General features: G+C 42.4%; 1 protein-coding gene across 2 annotated transcripts in view; it reads right to left on the bottom strand.

The window, feature by feature from the left end:
• LAMA5 (laminin subunit alpha 5) overlaps positions 1 to 18,319 on the bottom strand; it is a 255,687-nt gene that overhangs the window by 75,748 nt on the left and 161,620 nt on the right. For both annotated transcript variants that reach the window (XM_061631076.1, XM_061631077.1), the window contains exons 16-26: positions 17,031 to 17,168; positions 16,236 to 16,288; positions 15,718 to 15,817; positions 14,502 to 14,554; positions 13,230 to 13,335; positions 11,832 to 11,931; positions 10,125 to 10,281; positions 7,094 to 7,223; positions 1,217 to 1,359; positions 1,017 to 1,123; positions 39 to 192 (exon numbers count right to left, since the gene is read on the bottom strand). In XM_061631076.1, the coding sequence (XP_061487060.1) occupies positions 39 to 192; positions 1,017 to 1,123; positions 1,217 to 1,359; positions 7,094 to 7,223; positions 10,125 to 10,281; positions 11,832 to 11,931; positions 13,230 to 13,335; positions 14,502 to 14,554; positions 15,718 to 15,817; positions 16,236 to 16,288; positions 17,031 to 17,168 (1,241 nt within the window). The remainder of the gene's footprint in view (positions 1 to 38; positions 193 to 1,016; positions 1,124 to 1,216; positions 1,360 to 7,093; positions 7,224 to 10,124; positions 10,282 to 11,831; positions 11,932 to 13,229; positions 13,336 to 14,501; positions 14,555 to 15,717; positions 15,818 to 16,235; positions 16,289 to 17,030; positions 17,169 to 18,319) is intronic.

The raw sequence follows: 18,319 nt of genomic DNA, 5'->3' as shown, positions 1-18,319 counted from the left end.
GCTTTAACTGATGCATCAGTGTGAATGCAAATACTTACATCACTTCCGCTGCATTCCACCATCTCAGGGTATGTAGGCAAAATCTGCTCCTTAGGACAGGGTCTCGGTAAGCTGTTGTCTAGCTTGCACACAGCATCTTCTCCTGACCCAAAGGGGAACTGGTCCACAGGCACATACTTATACAGGAGGCAGCTAGAAAGGATGGGCAACAACTCTTGTTTTCCTGTATCAAGATACATGCTAGAATACAGTACCGTATTTCTATGAAAACCTTTGAAAAAGCTTCTGAGCAAAGAATATTGGCTTCAATGCTACAGGACAGTACTTAGTTTACATCTAGAGGAAAAGTGGCAAAATGTAACATGCGATGTCCAAGCAAGCTTGGAAAATGGGTAGAAGGAAAAATTTGGAAATGGGACAGCCACAACAGGACCCAGCCCCTTCCCTAAGGCCTCAAGGATTTTAAAAAAATGCTGAGGTCCTTCAGATGTCACACAGTAGAAGGCGGTATACATTAAACATTGAGGCTACAATCCTGCTCACAGTTAGGTTTCCTGAATGCCTCTGAAGTCATGTGATTTATATAGCTTGTGTGAATGATTGCAGCCATTACGAGTACAATTTCCATCCTATAAAAGCCTGTAGTCCAAAGAGAAATTCTGGACGCCTTCAGAAGAAAATTCAACTTCAGCCATTCCCCATTAAGAGTCTAGGAAATCCTATGTTGCTGTAATTCTCCAGCAATTTAATATTACTAACCACAACTGTGAACTCCTCCTCAAAATGAGCTAATAATTCTATAGGTAATCAGATTATTAGAGAGGCACCAATCAGCCTTCACTATGTATTTTGCAAAATTCAAAATTCATATATCATAGAGGTACACAGCTAGAAGGGCTTTCTTGTGAATTCTCTAAGAAAGCCAAGAATGGATGCTATAACAACGCCCAACGAACACCGGGACACAAAAGCAGTAGAAACTAATCCTACAGCAAAGATGAGAACGGAAGCCTTACTTCTGACCAACTTGTTCAGGAGCTGGGCCATAGGTACAAGGATCTGAGACTTTTAGCTGCAATATAGGAGCTTCATAATATGAGCTGGGCAGCAGGACCATGTAATCCTGGAATGAAAGGTAGAAATTGGAGACTTAGTTCCTCTTGCTCTGTCCTGAACAAAGGTGAGAAAAGGGGGTGGGGGTGTTCGCCATCCTTACCAGCAGTACATCCTCAACTTCAATGACCAGAGACCACACATTAGGGCTCAACACAAATGGCTCGCCAAAGCTGTTCTGAGGAACAGTGACAAAAGCTGGCTCTTTAGTGGGCACAAATACAATCTGCTTAGTCTGTTCTGTATCTGCAATTAGGAAAAGAAAGATCAACTTGACTCAAAATTGCCTAGAAGATGTGCAACATTTCTGGCCTGGTCCCAAGAATGAGTTTCAATAGCTAAATGGAAGGCAAGTTCCGGTGTAATTCTCTGTGGTTCCATTATCTCCATGGAAAAAGAGGCTACATGAATGTGGTGCACAGCCTGGCTATGTTCCACACACATCTGTCTAGATCTTGTGTTGATCTCTCCCACTTTCGCACCCTCAAAGATTCCATCAGTAGGTGACAGTGCCAACTCTGAATGCTCAAGTGTCTCAGCTTCACAAAATCAAAAGAAAGGAGAAAGTCTCCAACCAAGGTCTACTGGAAATCGGTAGCTTGTTAGGCCCAACATGTTTTGAGTGATGACTCTTTTCTGCGGCATTGTATTCTGTATCTTTTGTTGCAAACAGAATTGCTTTGCAACAGTGACTACAATCGCCACTGGGGAAGAACCTTCGCTCAAAACAAATAGTGCCTAATAAATGGCATGTTCCCAAGAAACCTGGAGGCTATTGGTGTTGTCCAATACTCATACATACATACACATCCGTACATGGAGCTGATTGGGAGGTCCTTACTCTCCCAATGGTGTAGCAAAAAGGCAGGAAAGACCCATACAGTTGACCTGCCTGCATGGTTGCAATATTCTTTCACCATTTTTTTAATCGATTGGCTGTCTTGTTTTTTCTTATTGAAGGTTATGAATTATAAACCTTATGAACAAACCAATGAGTATTTGTACAGAAACACACAAAAGCCACATGAGATTTTTTTCCCATATGTAAACAGTTTCAATATCTTTCTCTTCAGTCGGTCAGTGAGGTGCAGTATTCTTACATCCATTTTGCAAATGATGAAATAGTAAGAGATCATCATATGAAAAGACTAACTTCCTTTTTTTTCCCACCTAGAGATGAGCAAGTTGTCTCCACTTGAGGGGCCTACACCATTCTCATTACCAATGTGGGGATGTTGCAGAAGGAACAGAAAGCAGCAGGAACTTCTGCATCCTCTCCCTGGACAGTAAGAGAATGGCCAAGCTTACTCTAGAAGCACATGGAAATTCAATTTAGGATTTTACTGTACAAACATCAAACCCAAAGCTTATTACTTGCCTCTTGCAAATAGCTGCTGGTCACCTGCGTTAAGTAAGGGTCATCTCCAGATGATCAAGCAAAGAAGCTTCACAGCAGTTGATTCCCTAGACCTTTTTTGTTTTCCTTTTCCACAACTAGTCTAATTAACTATGTGGGGCCATGTGTCACTGGTCCTGAAAGCACTGCACTGGCTACCAGTGAGCTACCATTGCCAGTGAACTGACTGCCAATGAGCTACCAGGCCCAATTCAAGGTGTTAGTACTTGCTTACAAGCCCTAAATGGTTTGGGACCCAAGTATCTAAAAGAGTACCTTCTCCATCATCATTCACCTCAGACCCTACGATCCGCAGATGAGGCCTTGTTGGTAGTGACGCCACCACTGGAGGGGTTGCCCGATTGGCGCAGAGCCCCCTGACACAGTCTTTTCTGTGGTGGCTCCCTATCTGTGGAATGTCCTCCCCAGTGAGTGTGTCTGTCTCCATCACTACTGACTTTCAGGGGGAATTTGAAAACATTCCAGTTTACCCAAGCATTTGGTGCCTGAAAGGGATTATTCCTGGCAACCCAGAGATCACTGGATGAAAGAATGTTTTTTAACTGTAACTGTGTATCAGAATGTATTTAACTTTTTTTAGAATACTTTTCTTTTTGTTGTTAAATTGTTTTGTTGATGTGTTTGCCACCCAGGGCTCCTGTCAGAGGAAGGATATAAATTCAATAAATGATGATGATGATGGTAATCATCATCATCTAGTTAAGAGGTTAAAGAAATAACTAACTTTTAAGTATTAACTAATTAAAATTTTCACCTGTCAGTTTTGCCCAGTTAAAAAAGGATTACCTTCTTTAAGTTATAAGATTAAAGTTTTTTTTTTTTTTTAAATTGAAATCTAACTTTCCCAGAGTTTTCCCTGACAGATCCACTCTCTAGGACCTTACATGGAACAACATTTGTTTTTTACAAATTGAAACTCTAGCACTTCTTGTTTGAGAGAAATTAGTGTGGGATATGGGATATGTGAGTAAATAAGCTATCCTTAAATTATAGTTTTATAAACTAGATTTATCCCAGTGGGTTTCTGTGATAAAAAATTCTGAATTCTGGATATTTTTCGAGTAGTGTTATTTTCCCAAAAGTAACTATCAACATTTCATATTAAAATAGGTGCATCACTAGATTTCTTCACTGAAATAAATTTGTGAATGTATGTTAAAAGTACCTCTTTCATGACATAAAAACGCCTTTTTGAGTTCACCCCACCCTAGTGAAAACCGATCCTTTAAAAAATGTTTAGAGCCTTCCTTCTGGCTCACGCAGCCTAGTCCTCAAAGCGTGTGTGTGCACACACACTCACTGCAAAGCTCCACAGTACTCTGCGCATGCTCAGAATCACTCTCATCTTCTTTATTACTTTAGAATAGTCCAGTAACTATTTCAAAGTGTCAAATGACATAAGTACTTAACCATCAGTGGCCTGATTTACTGGCACTGATCATGAGAGGAGCAACTTAAAATCTGAATATGCTTTGTATTGTCCAAGGACTATGAATATCTTTCTGGTTACTCTGGTATACCTGTGATGCATTGACATTTATAAAGTACTTCACATGGAGATGGGTGAGAAAGATCCAACGTGAGTTTTGGTGAATTGTTATTCTGAAATTTGTTATGAGACGTATAACATTGCTTTCAAATAGAGCAGGCTGCGTAAATTATTACTCAGTGTTTCTTTGGACTTACAGTAAAGAAACCCACCCATTCCATATGAAAATGAAAAATAATGCTAATAAGCAACTCACTGTGTTCTGTGTGTTTATCGCAAATCAACAACTTTTAACTACTCTTTTTAATTTACATTTTAATTAGTTGAAAGTAGAAATATGTAACTTTTACTTTAACTGAAGTTAATTTCAAAAGCTGCTAAATTTTAACTTTAACTACAGTAGGGCCCTGCTTTTTGGCGTTCCGCTAATACAGCGGCGCCAGTGGGGCGACCAGCTGTAGCGTGGGGAGCTCCAGCCGCCACGCTCCAGCTGACAGCGATCAGCTGTAGCGCATGAGCTCCCTGCGCTCCAGTTGATCGCGTTCTCCAGCTGATCATTGTCAGCTGTTCAGCAGTGGCTGGAATACAGTGGGGCCCCACTTTCTGGTGGTTTTCACTTTTCGGCAGGGGCCTGGAACGTAACCTGCCATATGAGTGGGGCCCTACTGTAGTTAGAAACTTTGTTTAACTTTTTCCAAGACTGCAAATGAGTAACTTAATGTGTGGGTAGGTCCCCTAGCAAAAAGGTATGTCGGTTTATAAGTTTTGTGGACTTATTGGCTAGGCTGAATTACATGTATTAAGCAACGCTGACCAGATGTTTTCAGCTACTTGAAATTTCAGTGGGCTACTTGTGGGAGCCCTTCTGTGCCGCAACACTGTCAGTAGCCCTTGGTACTGGCTTCAATGGATCTAGGTTTCCCACTAGGCAACTGCAGCAGCTGATTTATAAAATAACTCTCAATTTAGTACATGAAGCACTGCATTATAGCACTGTTGCTAACAAAGACTGTAAGAAGATGCATTTCCACCTTTTAGGCACTGAAAGACACATTTTTCAAAGGGGATACCAGCTTCATAAGAACACAAAGAACGTAAGAAGAGCCTACAGGATCAGGCCAGTGGCCATCTAGTCCAACACCCTCTTCTCGCAGTGGCCAACCACCTATGGGAAGCCCACAAGCAGAACCAGAGTGTAAGAGCACTCTCCCCTCCTGTGGCTTCGAGCAACTGGTATTCAGAAACATTCTGCCTCCAACAGTGGAAGTAGAACATATCCATTGTGGCTAGTAGTAGCCACTAATAGCCTTATCTCTCCATGACTTTGTCTAGTCCTCTTTTAAAGCCATCCAAGTTGGTGGCCATCACTGCCTCTTGTGGTAGCGAATTCCTATTTTAATTATGGGCTGTGTAAAGAAGTACTTTCTTTTGTCTGTCCTGCATCTCCCAACATTCTCTCCTGAAACAATAATACTGAAAATATCTACCCCTGTAGACTGCAGTTATATGTCTAAAAATGAACTCTATTAACAAAGTGAATGTGAGGTTTTTTTCCTTTGAGAAAAGCCTTCTGTAGCCCAAACAGTATTTCAAGGCTAGTACTAAAGTAGTATTTGCAGTTCATTGTGCTGTCAGCATAAATGAGCATTTGAAAGTAAGCTAAGGAAGCGGAGGAGTTATCCTCCATGCTAGACACAATTTTGGCCAACTTCCTCACATTCTGCATTTGCAAACAAGCCACAGTGTGGCTAAAGCATCAAAGAACTAAAACCACTTCCCACTTGTACAAGCTGTGAGGCAGGAAAGGGAATCCTTTATGACTCATGCTGCACTTAGAGCATAGGATTCAAATGATTCTTTCCTTATCTTTCAGGCATACGCCTCCACTGGACATTATCCAGTTTTGTTTTTTAATGGCATAACTGCTTTTAAAAAAAAAGATTTCTCTCTACACTCCACCTCTTCAGAATGCAATTCACAGTGAACGATGATTTTAATCTGTTGGAAGAAAATGTTACTTTGCCTTGTTAACACCACAGAGAAACAAATTCACTACTACTACTACTACTTAGTAGTAGTAGTAGTAGTAGTAGTAGTAGTACAAAAAATTTGTCTCAAAGCTACTTACAATTTTTAAGAAAACATATAATCCCAAATTAAAACACATCAGAGGATAAAAGAACATTATTAACTAAAAGTGCTCATCCTGCAATAACACAAAAAGAACACATTCTATCCCACCCATCAAAAAATGAACACCAATTAAGAGCAAAAATGCTGGGTGAAATAAAAACAGCTTCACCTGGGACCTTAGGATTGATAGCAATGGCGCTAGGCACATCTCTTGGGTACAGCATTCCAGAGATGGGGAGCCACCACTGAGAAGGCTCCATCTTGTGTTGCCACCCTCCACACCTCCCTTGGAGGGGTTACACAAAGAAGGGCCTTTAACATTTTCTAGCCAACAGTCTCAAAACTAGGACCTAAGCAATAACTTACAAGTTTGTAAGTTTACAAGTTTGTAAATCTCAATGGCAATTTTATTAATGTTTTATAATTGTACTATATATATATTTTTTTCCACACTTGCTCATATTTTAATTGTGATTTTATTTGTTGTACACCGCCCTGAGAGCTTTCTGCTATAGGGCGGTCTAGAAATGTAATTAAATAAATAATAAATAAATAAATAAAGTTTGGCACTACAATTTTATCCCATCATATATTCCCTGTCACATAGATTAACTATTCCAATTTTATACACAATAAACATTTGAAGGAATGAAAAAAACTTGCTAAGGGCCAGGTGTTGATTGATTTGAAGACAGACTTAACCAAAAGCCTGAATTAGTAGAAGAGGTATGAATACAAAGGGACACAAGCAATAATTGGTCTTTTTGTCAGTCCCAGCACATTTTATGGAAACACGTTCTCCAGAAAACATTCTTTTGATCAGCAACACAAAGCAGCCTGAGAACAGAAACTGCGGGACAAAAACACACACCAAGGTGTCTTCAGGAAACAACAGGTCCATTGTGGAGCGTGGGGGGACAGGAGAAATCTGGGGTCCTTACCTCTCCTTCGTGGCTGATAAGCTGTAATTTTGCCATACACAGTGGCACTTCCTGAATTAATATATCTCAGGATGACATGGAAAAGATAGATCTCTGCTTCTGTCACGTGCACTGTGACTTTGACTTTGTTCTGCAAAAGGCAAGAAGCACATTGGGCACATTATCATTGCAGGGCAGGATCCAACCCTTTTGCCTGCCCCTGCCTTTCTATCTGTCTGTCTGCCTCTCTAGGCTCCCCACCCTTTGTGATTTCTAAGAGTGAACTGTTTGAGGAGATCCAGAATCTGTGACATGAGCAGTGGCAGTGGCGGCGGCGGCTTTTAGGGAGGCAGAAGGAAATGCTGTTTTGCAGAAAAGCAGAGGTTGGCTCCTTTATCAATTGCTTTTGGAAAGGGGTTAGTCTAGAAGTGAAAAATGCACTTACAGTTGCCACAAACATTAAACTTTCCTTCCTCAAGGACTGAGACCCTCCCTTCCACATTTGCAGGCCCCCGGTTGACGTAGCAGAAGACGAGGCAGAACAGGTCAGGGGAGGTCACATTGAGGGTCACCACTACCTTGGGCTGATGGGAGAGAAAGGGGAGAGAAGCAGAGCACACCTTAAATAAACCTCCACCATCACCTGCCACCAGCCACCAGCTCAAGCACAGCACTCCCGTATTCTTGCTCCCAAAAGCAGCATGCCAAATGCAGGTAAGGAATCAAGACAGCCCCATCCTGCTACAACAGAATGGCTGAAGAACCTGGAAGGATGCCTCTGAAACACTCACTGCACAGCACATTCCACCTAAAGATATCTACCTAGCCAGAGAAAAAAAGACGCTCCATAGTCAAAGGCCAAGAGGAGAGAAAAGGAGAACAGAGAGAAGCTGACAACTTAAGAGAGGCACACAGGATGTGTATAAAATATTTACTCCACTGTCACAGGATGTAGTCATGGCCAGCAGTTTAGATATCTGCAAAAGGGGATGAGAGAAATTCATGGAGGACAAGGTGACTGATTGACTACTAGGCATAATGGCTATGTGGAACCTCCAGGTTTAGTGGCACTATGCTACTGAGTACTAGCTGTTGGGAAGCAACTACAGGAGGTGGATGTTTCATTCATACCCTGCTTGTGGGCTTCCCAGAGGCATCTGAATGGCCACTGTGGGAAAACAGGATGCTGAACAAGAATGACCTTTGGTCTGATTCAGCATCGCTCATGGCCTTAGGTAGGCTGTTTCCCAATTTACAAGCTGGTATCACAGAAGTGGCCCAGCAAATAATTCCTGAAACTTACTCATAAACCTGCTTGTAAGGAAGACATGGATATATACAGTCCAGGAGCGCTTTACTATACCTATATCTTTCCTGAAAGCAGATGTGAATATATTAAAAAAATTTTTTTCCAGATTTATGATTTTCAATATAGACGTGATCTGTGTTGTCATTTTCTCCAAAAAAACATAATGTGGAAAGTGTTCTGAAAACAGCAAAATTCTCAGCAACATGAAGACTGCATGCAACTTTCAAAAGTCTCAAAATAACTACTTCAGTGGTTAGACATTATGTTGGCATTATGAGCCCAAAATTTAGTTGGTTCTTGCAATTCCTGACTCTGATGCTCATTTCTTGACTTCGAAAGATTGCATGTTTGAGATAGTAAATGATTAGAAAGCGCAGATGCAAAGACTGGGAGTTGCCCACACCAAAGGATAGGTATCAAAAATTCATGCAGATCAGATTAACTGTGTGCAAACAGAATATGCAGATTCGCTGTGGTGCTCCAGCTCAAACTAACATTTCCAAGAAGGCTAAACAAAGTATGTACCACTAATACTAGAAAACTAGAGGTTTCTATAACAGAAACAGTCTACCTTCTAAAGCTTATTTGCATCTTTAAAATAGTAATTAAATTGTGTGGAATGAGCACTCTTGTGAATCTTTGGCTATTAAGTGCTAAGAGTGGGTATATAACAATAGCTTAAGTGAGCAGGCACCATAAAAACCTAGGAAGAACAAGGAGAGTCAGTTCTTAGGCACCTTTTCCTAAGTCTTTGCTTACGGGGACAGGAATTAAGGAATGGATAACCTTTACTCCAAGCAACCTCTCCTACTGAATAAAGCCATGGAAGAGAATTCCAAATGAACCACATAGACCACACACACAATCTCTCTGGTCTCTTCAGGCTTCAGAGAGGAAATGTATCTCCAGAGAGAGCAAGCTCAGCAGATGTTACACTCTCATTCTCTAGTCATTCAACCATGTGAAGGCCAGAAAGAAGCTGCCTTCTTCAGCAGGTGAAAGAGAGACTAAAGCCACACATGCTGCACAGAAAAAAAGTTAAAAGAGGGGTTTTCCTTTCCTTTGAGGAGCAGGGAGATGTTACGCACAGAGATGCGACAGGGACAGAGGAAGTGGGTGAATAGCCCCTTAGGAGACCTGTTTGTGTGTTGTTTTTTCTAACTGACAGTCCCTTACACCGTTCCTGACTAGCCATTTCCCTCTAAATGAACTCAGACTGACAAAATGAACTAGTTTCAGGACTTGGGACCTTTCCTATAATCCAACTATTCTCTTCCTAAGACTAAAGAACATGTTAGCACAAACAGTCTTTCACTGTAGACATGTATGCACCCAAATGTGGAGCAACCATTTGCCATTGGGCTCTGTCTGCTTTTAGGAGGCACTCTGGAAAGAATGTGTAGGAGATATCTCATCTGGAAAACCACTTCAAATGTCACACATTTCCACTAGGAAAAGCACTTCCATGTAGATGAAAACCTTGAAAATCATGTATAGATCACGCACCATTTCATTGCAAGAACGTACAGTGCATGAATGATGAGCAGCTGCAGTCAATTTCAGCTTCCCAGCATGCACATGTGCAGCAGAACAGAAACACGCACAATTGTTGCATGTGACGGTCTACACAGGATTTGTATCCTTTTTGCTATACGGAAGTGCTTTGCTTTTATGAAATCCATTAACATCTGAAGTTGCTTTCATTTTCTGCCCAAGAAAAGAGGTGGGGGAGTTAAGATCTACCTGGATGGAAGACATCTGTGCATATCCTCTCCAGCTGAAATTCTCAAATTCCAGGGGATTGTAGCCAAACCGAACAGGTCGCCCATCCAGTGTAGTTCCCTCTTCCAGCTCATATTTCAGGTGGTGAAGGTCAGGGATGTAATGGTTTTTTGTTGGTCTGTTGATAAAAAGTGAGATACACTCTTTAACAGCTGGGGTTTCCATGCGCACCACGAAGTGGAAAAGATCATATTTAGGATCAATTAAGTAAACAAAATCTCTTCCTAGCATTTATTGAACATACTCAACCACTATAGCTTGGGCTGTTTGCACTCATACCAAGAAAACGCCTATTAACTGCCCAGAATTATAGAAATGTTTGTGGAGTTTTTCGTGCTGTGAACGTCTACTTGTTAGGCAAAAGCTGTCAAATATTGCAAAGTGTAGTGGCAGGAAAAGTGGAAAAGGCAGCAAATTTGGGGAGGGGGGAGTCACTGGAGAAGACAACATGACAGAAGGCTATGCATAGGGATACATAGCCATGAAAGTCAGAGCAGCTGGGACTGCTAAAAGCTGGGACTTCCCCTTAAAGCGATTTTTTAAAATATTAAGCAGTTTATAATAAATAGAAATTATATGTGTGTGTGTTAGGGATAATGTAAACTGAGTAGTTAATGTGCGTAACAACCAGCCATTGGGCACATCCATCAGGCCTCATGGAGAATGTGCACATAATCAATCCATAAAGAGGTAATTGTGCATATTTCCCAGTCAGTATACATAACCTCCAACAGACCCTGGAAATATACCCTTTCCCCCTATCTCTAGCACAGAAGCGTGCAACCTACCACCTTCCCAACCCCACCCAAGGGCTGCTTCTGGCCCATTGCTTAATCTTAAGTGGCCCACAACATACCTTCTCACCAATCAGCAGAGCAGCAGGAAGAAGGGGCAAGCCTTCAGACAAAGATTAACCTTTTTTCTGTAGTCCACCCTCCTTTTCCCCGCTCCCAACTGTCCCCCAGTCTGCTGAACAGCACAGGGGGAGTTTGAAACCTTCCTTTCCCAGCCAGGCCAGAAACACTGGCTATATGTTCAAACCCCAGCCAGGGAGCAACATGGCTTAACTGAGTGGTGGGACCACAGTTGCTTCCGCAGCCCAACCCCTACACCAGCCAGGGCAGAAAACTCGGGGGGGGGGCAGAGAAGAGGCAAATCACTGCACCAGCCAAGAGCAGCTCAGCCTTTTCGCCTATTGCAGGTGTGGGGAATCTTTGGCCCTCCAGATATTTCTGAACTGGACCCTGGTTGTTGGCCTTGCTTGCTAGGGCTGATGGGAGTTGAAGTTCAGCAACATCTGGGGAGCCAAAGGTTCCCCACGCCTGCCCTATTGCCAATATCCACTTCATTGGATGTTCCCAAATTCTAGTATTTGGAGGGGGGGGCACAATTATCTTCATACTGTTTGTAATTTTATAAACCTGTATTCACGTCCCCTTTTCCACCCCTCTAAACTCTAAAAATCCACACCTGCAAAGTCATACACATAGACTGCAGCATCCAAGCACTTCTCAATCAGCTTTATCTCTATCCCCCAAATTACCCATCCATGTTCTCCATCCCAGCCTTAACACACAGAATGCCAGAGTTGGGCTTGCAATCCCAAGAGCAAGGCAGCCAATGCTTCAGGTATGCCCTGCCGTATCGCAGTGGCAGCCTGCCTCTTACTGAGTGCAAGTGGGGCCTTGTGTATTCTGTCTGCAGTGACAGGATCCCGTCTTCTCTTCACACACAGGTCCGATTGACCCACCGATGTCACAGTGGCATCCTGTAGACAGGAAACACATGTTTACATTCCACAGATGCTAATGGGCCCCAAATAGCATTCATCAAAGCCTGGTACTGAAGGGAGTGGCAGTGGCTTGGCACTCTATTTTCATTCCATTGTCTCTGCTTTCACATTGGCTTCTGGCCCTGCCTGGATCTGTTTCCACTGCCTCCCAGTTCTGAACTGTTCCAGAAACTATGCCTGCCATCTCCCACTGGTTTCCTAAATAAAGCCTCCCACTCACTGCTTGCAGACCATTCCCCTGCAGCAGCATCGTAACTCATCCAAGGATACAGCCTTGCATAGTTAATAAAAATAGACAGCAATGGACACTCCTGTTCCTTTCAGTGCCAGGGATGTATATGTTTGTGCTACTGATAAAAAACAACCCACATCCAGCCAATGTTAGCATGCTTTGTTCTATAATACACTGAATAGCTGTGCAATCTGTGCCTAATACAGTGTCCTGTTCTGATCTAAGCCCCACTTCCATTATCTTGGTCTAAAGTGTATCACAAAACAGGTGCTAGTTTAATGCAATGTCTCTTAGCAATGCTTGTGTAAATAAATCCTTTCCAACTCCTTTCATCTGGACTTGCTCTTTCACCTCTACCTTTTTATTTTTGGAATTGCTGTTTAAAATCTGACTCACTGCACCTCCACCTTTTCATCAGTCTTCCCAAGAGAGACTTCTTTTCCACTTCCTTTACTTTGATCTGATAGTGCAGCTGACATCCTGAGCTCTTAGTTCGTAGGTCATTTGAAAGGTTTCAGCAAAGGAACTAGGTCTCTGTATGTGTGTATATCTCTAAATATACACACATACATACATGCATCAGGGTGGTTTATAACAGATGTTGTTGGAGGTTGCTGATTCATAAAGTCGCCGTAAGTCATAATCGACTTGAAGGCATATAACAACAACAGCATGCATACATACATACATGGCTAGCGATGCACAAATTTGGCAATAACAGAAGGGGAAAAAAAAGATTTCTAAGCCCACCCTCAAAATGCAAAGAACCACCTTGGAGAAAGGGCAACACAGTATATAACCAGACAAAATGACAAAAGCAAGGGGAGAGCACAAGTCACTCCCTTATTATTCTTAATATAACAGAGGTGGGCTGATGCAGACATGGCCTTGAGTACACCTGTTCTTCTCCTTAATATGTTTTTGCAACTGGACTCCTTCCCCTCCCTGACCTTGGCTGGATAACTGTTCCTCAGCTCTATGAATTATGTCACCATCCAATGGCTAACTGAAATTGCCATCATACAGGGGGGAAAAGACATACCTTGACAGCCAAAGTAATTCCCACTCTCCAGGTTGTAGTATCCTTCTTTGCATGATGAACAGAACTGGCCACAGATGTTGGGCTTGCAGAAACAGTGCCCGTCACTCTAGGAAACACCAGCCACATATCAAAATCAACCTGCAGCAGCTCTCCACCATTACCCACCCTGGCCTGAACTGGCATTTCTTGTACCAAAACAAACAAAAACAGAAAAGTCAAGGAGTGAAAGAATGAGAAAGAGGACAGAGTCTGTGAGCTACAACAGCAGCTGTTCTGCTTTGCCCTTTAAAAAACAACTGGAGAGCTGGAAATCTCTGCTCTAGCCCTCAAGCTGACAGAAATATTTGAAAAATGTGATATTATTTACTAAAATAAAATGATAAAAACAGTAGAGAATAAAAATTATGCCTGTTCTGTTGTCCATGCCTGGCATTTGAACACATCTAGCACAGAGAGGCAGTGCAGTGTAGGCAGTGTAGTGGTTAACAGTGTCAGAATGGGACCTGGGAGAACAGGGTTCAAATCCCCATTCAGCTATGAACCTCACTGGGTGACCTTGGGCCAGCTCTCGGCCCCACCTACTTCACAGGGTTGTTGTGAGAATAAAATTGGGAGAGGGGGAACTATGTTTGTATGCCACCTTGATCTTCTTGGAGGAAAGGTGGGATATAAATGCTATGATAAATAATATTTTTTAAAAATTCAAAAGAGGGTGCTCTCAATACAGGCACTCCAATCAGTGAATTCCTCGCCCCACCCACCTCCAATATCAGATATGATTGGCGTGCACTGAGGATCTATGCATTCACTCAAGCTTTAGGTTAAATATGTGTTGCTGCACTTTGCAAATACCTTTGTACTCTCAGCTGTTTCAACTGTTTTATTGTTTACTCTAAGATTTGATTGCGGATTTTTTCCCAGACTGTACCCCACATTGGGATGATCTGATCATGAAAGCAGGTAGCAAGCTTATAAATAAATAAATAAATAAATAAAAGATAAAACAATACTGTCACATGAAAAATAAAATATCTCCAAGATGTTTCTTGTCCTCTGAAGTGAATTTGCAAAAAAAAACAAAAAACACTGTCTGGCAAAGAGCCGGGAAAAGACAGGACCCTCCCCTGGAGAGCACAAGTTAAAGCCAGATTTAGAAAGGCCTTTTCTGCTTGGGATGTTGCATTTCAAGGTAAAAAGGTATTAAGGTAAATACTTCTGCTGCATCCTAGCCAGGACCTTACAGCGGATTTCATTAAATGTCAGAAAACTTACTTGCTGGCATTCAGCAACACCTGCAATTGTTCCCATGGTGTCACACTGACAGCCTGAGGGAAACAGAAAGGGACAGTCAGACGGTTCTTCAGTCTATCCAGGAAAAGACTTCAACATATAGGTTAGCTTGATGCTAACATCCTCTGGCACACCAGGATGGCAGAAGTCAGCAATACAGTAAAACCCTCAAAGAGAAGTTGCCGCTGTGGCTGTAAACTCATCTGCTCTATGACGTCAAACAGGGCATTCCTTGGGGGATGTCTACAGCAAAAGCTTTAAGACAGAAGGCGCAAGCCAAAGCTGACAAAGAACACACTGCCCTATACATTTAAAGTAATATTATACCACTTTAAACAGTCATGACTTCTCCCAAAGAATCCTGGGAAGTTTTAAGGGTGCTGAGAGTTGTCAGGAGGCCCCTATTCCCCTCAGAGAGCTACAATGCCCAGAGTTTTCTGGGAAGAGGGAATGATTGTTAAACAACTCTGAGAACTGTAGCTCTGTGAGGGAAACAGGGAGTCTCCTAACTCTCAGCATTCTTAACTACAGTTCCCAAGATTCTTTGGGGGAAGCCATGATTATTTAAAGTGGCATGATACCTCTTTAAATGTATAGTGCAGATGGAGCCAAAGACAGTGTGCCCATCTAACCCAGTCCAGTTGATGGCTCCCCAAAGATTGAGAAAGAAATCTTTCCCAGCCCTGATGTTGGAAGACTAAAACTGAAGAAATCAGACTGAACCTGGGACTTTATGTATCCAGAGCATATACTCATCTCCGGGCTATAAAGATGGCACAATCATTGGTTCCATTCAGTGTTGAAGGACAGCAGAGTAACTTAGCTATATTGTTTGGCTGTGGCCCATAACAAAATGTCTCTGTGGCTGCTCTTTCTCTGCAATGCATTCAGAAAACAGAAACCTAGGAAACTGCCTTATACTGAGTCAGACCATTGGTCCAACTAGCTCAGTATTGTCTGCACTGACTGGCAGCAGCTCTCCAGGATTTCAGGCAGGAGGAGTCTGTCCCAGCCTTACCTTGAGTTGCTGGGGATTGAACCTGGGTCCTTCTGCATGCAAGACCAATGCTCTACCATTGAGCTACGGCCCGTCCCATAGCAGAAATGGGAATCGCCTTCTCCTTAAACCACTAGGGTTAAGGTATCTCATGGCTCAGATGAGTGGCTTTTTGGAAGAGTAACAAGAGAGGTTTCTTACTCATGCATCCAAATGGGTTTTCTGGAGTCAAGTTCCAGTAGAGTGGCTTGCACCTGTCACAAGCTTCGCCTTCTACATAAGCCCGACATTCGCAGGAGCCCTGGGGGGTGGGTGGGAAGAGAACAGGGAGAAGCAGAGAGAGATGTGAAAGCGGATAGTAAAGGATCAACAAAATCTGATTAGGAAGCAGTCTTGTGGCAAGTCAGATTTGTCTATCTGCCCCAATATTGTTTACTATGACTGGCAGTGGCCATCTAAGGGAGAGTTCTTTGTCATCATCTGCTATCTGATTCTTTCCGTTGGAGATATCAGGGCTGAACCTCAGACCTTCCCCACACAAAGTGCGTGGTCGGCCACAGAGCTATGATCCATCCCCTTATCATGTGACCCACTCCTTGATATGATGTGGAACTGCCCATTTTCACAATACTCAACATGGTATATAATAAAAATACTCAGCATGGTGTATAACAAGGAATAATCAAAACTAAAGTCCCACAGTAACAGGGAATACTCACCACTGGCAGGGGAGGATCTGCATTTGCAAGCCCTGCAGGATTACAAGAGCCCACTGAAACACAAAAAAAAGCACAGATAAAGGCAAGCACTGATTTAACAAACTGAATCAACGATGTGGGGGAAAGTGTGTATACAGCATCTACCTCAGTTATATTGTTTAGTCGCTAATGATACTTTACATGCGGAATTTTAATTGTATTTTTTTGTATTTAGCTTTTACTTGTAATGGTCGCTTTTTATGTTTAAAAATGTATTTTGTTTTCCTGTTAATTATGCTCCTTTAAATTTGGGTCTTTTGTTGTATTTTGTATCTGATATTCATTTGTTGTATGAATATCATATGCTCCATTGGATGTTTCAAAATACGATGTAAATCACAGATTTTTTAAAAATGTAAAGCAGTATAGAAATGATTTTAAAATAAAATAAAATAAACGCATCGTTTCAGGGATGGATCTGGAGAGGTGGCTAATGGGTTATGATCACCACTAAGCGAACAAAAGCAATGTGTGTCATATTAAGAGTTCATAAAACCACTCCAAAGAAGCGCTGAAAGTGAAGAGGAAATGCAGCTGCAGCCTGAAGACACTTAATAAGCTCTGCATCCACATCCATTAATTTTAGTGATTTTTAATTTCAACACTATTCGTTATGAACGCATTTATTTACATTTTTTTAAATTAAAATCAAACAGTGCTGTCTGGTGCATTGTGTGCTGAGGATGGGCTACATTTACATCAGGATTTCAAGTTTATGTGATGCAGGAAACTGCACATGTGGAATAGCTGAGCTACCTTCACACTGTGGGAATCCGTAAGCCCCTGGAATACAGGTGTCGCAGCGCAGTCCAGTCACTCTGGGCCGACAGCTGCACTGCCCAGTCTCCTGATCGCAGGCACCATAGAGAGAGCCTTCGGAGGAACAGTGGCAAGCTGGGGAGGATGAATACAACCCAGGTCAGACAGCGTAATGACACAAATGAAGGCTGATACTTATTTTTAAAGCAAGAACGTATAAAACCTGTACGTAGTAGGCACCATCACAGAAGAACACAAACAACAGCAGAGAAAACAACTGTCCTCCCTGACCCCACAAGATTTGCCCATTTTTAATTGGTGCCCAACACATTTTTGGAAAGAATTAGTTCTCTCTTCAAGGGGCTGATGTCAATAATGACTTCTTCTTTTGACTCAAGAAGCCCCTGAATGAAAAAAATCCATTGCATGTCCCTCTTGCATTGGGCACCAATGACTACAGCCTTTACGGGCTGCAGCATCCCAAGATTTGGCATGGCACAGGGAAGGATCTCGTTATCAGTCGGTCTGCTTCCTGGCCCAGCATCATCATCATCCAGCCTGCCTGCTAGGAAGCACCGTCAGGATCTTCACCCAGCCCTTGCTGGGTGGCCACCATCAAGAAGTTGGCCAGCAATTGTGGCCACCTCAGTGTGGGCCTCACCTGACTTTTAAGGCTGTGGGAGGGTCAAACGTGATGGGACGTTCCCCCTTGCTTGGTCCAGTCCCCTGCCTCCCCACGGACCAACACAGTACCTGGTTGGCTCCCAGGCACTGCAGTATGATATGTGCCTCAGCAAAGCCAGGTGGTGGGCTGGCAAAGGCACCTCCCATCGCTGCTGCATGGGGCACACAAAGCAGCCATCCACTTATGGGATGGAGACCAACTACTGAAATCTGGCACTTTTTGAGGGGGGAAAAAGGGCATTTTCTCTCTTGTTCTTGTGGTGATCCAAAGCACCTCCCCTCTTTGTTTCTACCATCAGAGAAGAGGCACCCTCCTTCTCCATCACACACAAAGAAAGGCTTCTTCTAAGATGGTGCCTGCTGTAAACCTTGTGCGCATTATCTAAAAACAACACTTGTTCAAAGCATATAAAATCAAAGGGCAGTATGTTTTTTTCCTTCTGAAATATTGCTTCATTTATTTATTTATTATTTGATTTATATCCCACCCTTTCTCAGCAGGAGCCCAGGGCAGCAAACAAAAGCACTAAAAACACTTTAAAACATAATAAAAACAGACTTTAAAATATATTAAAACAAAACATATTTTAAAACATTTTAAA

This window comes from Rhineura floridana, chromosome 6 (assembly GCF_030035675.1).
Source record: "Rhineura floridana isolate rRhiFlo1 chromosome 6, rRhiFlo1.hap2, whole genome shotgun sequence".
NCBI classification, from domain to species: Eukaryota; Metazoa; Chordata; class Lepidosauria; order Squamata; family Rhineuridae; genus Rhineura; species Rhineura floridana.
This window is presented reverse-complemented; position numbering and strand designations above follow the sequence as displayed.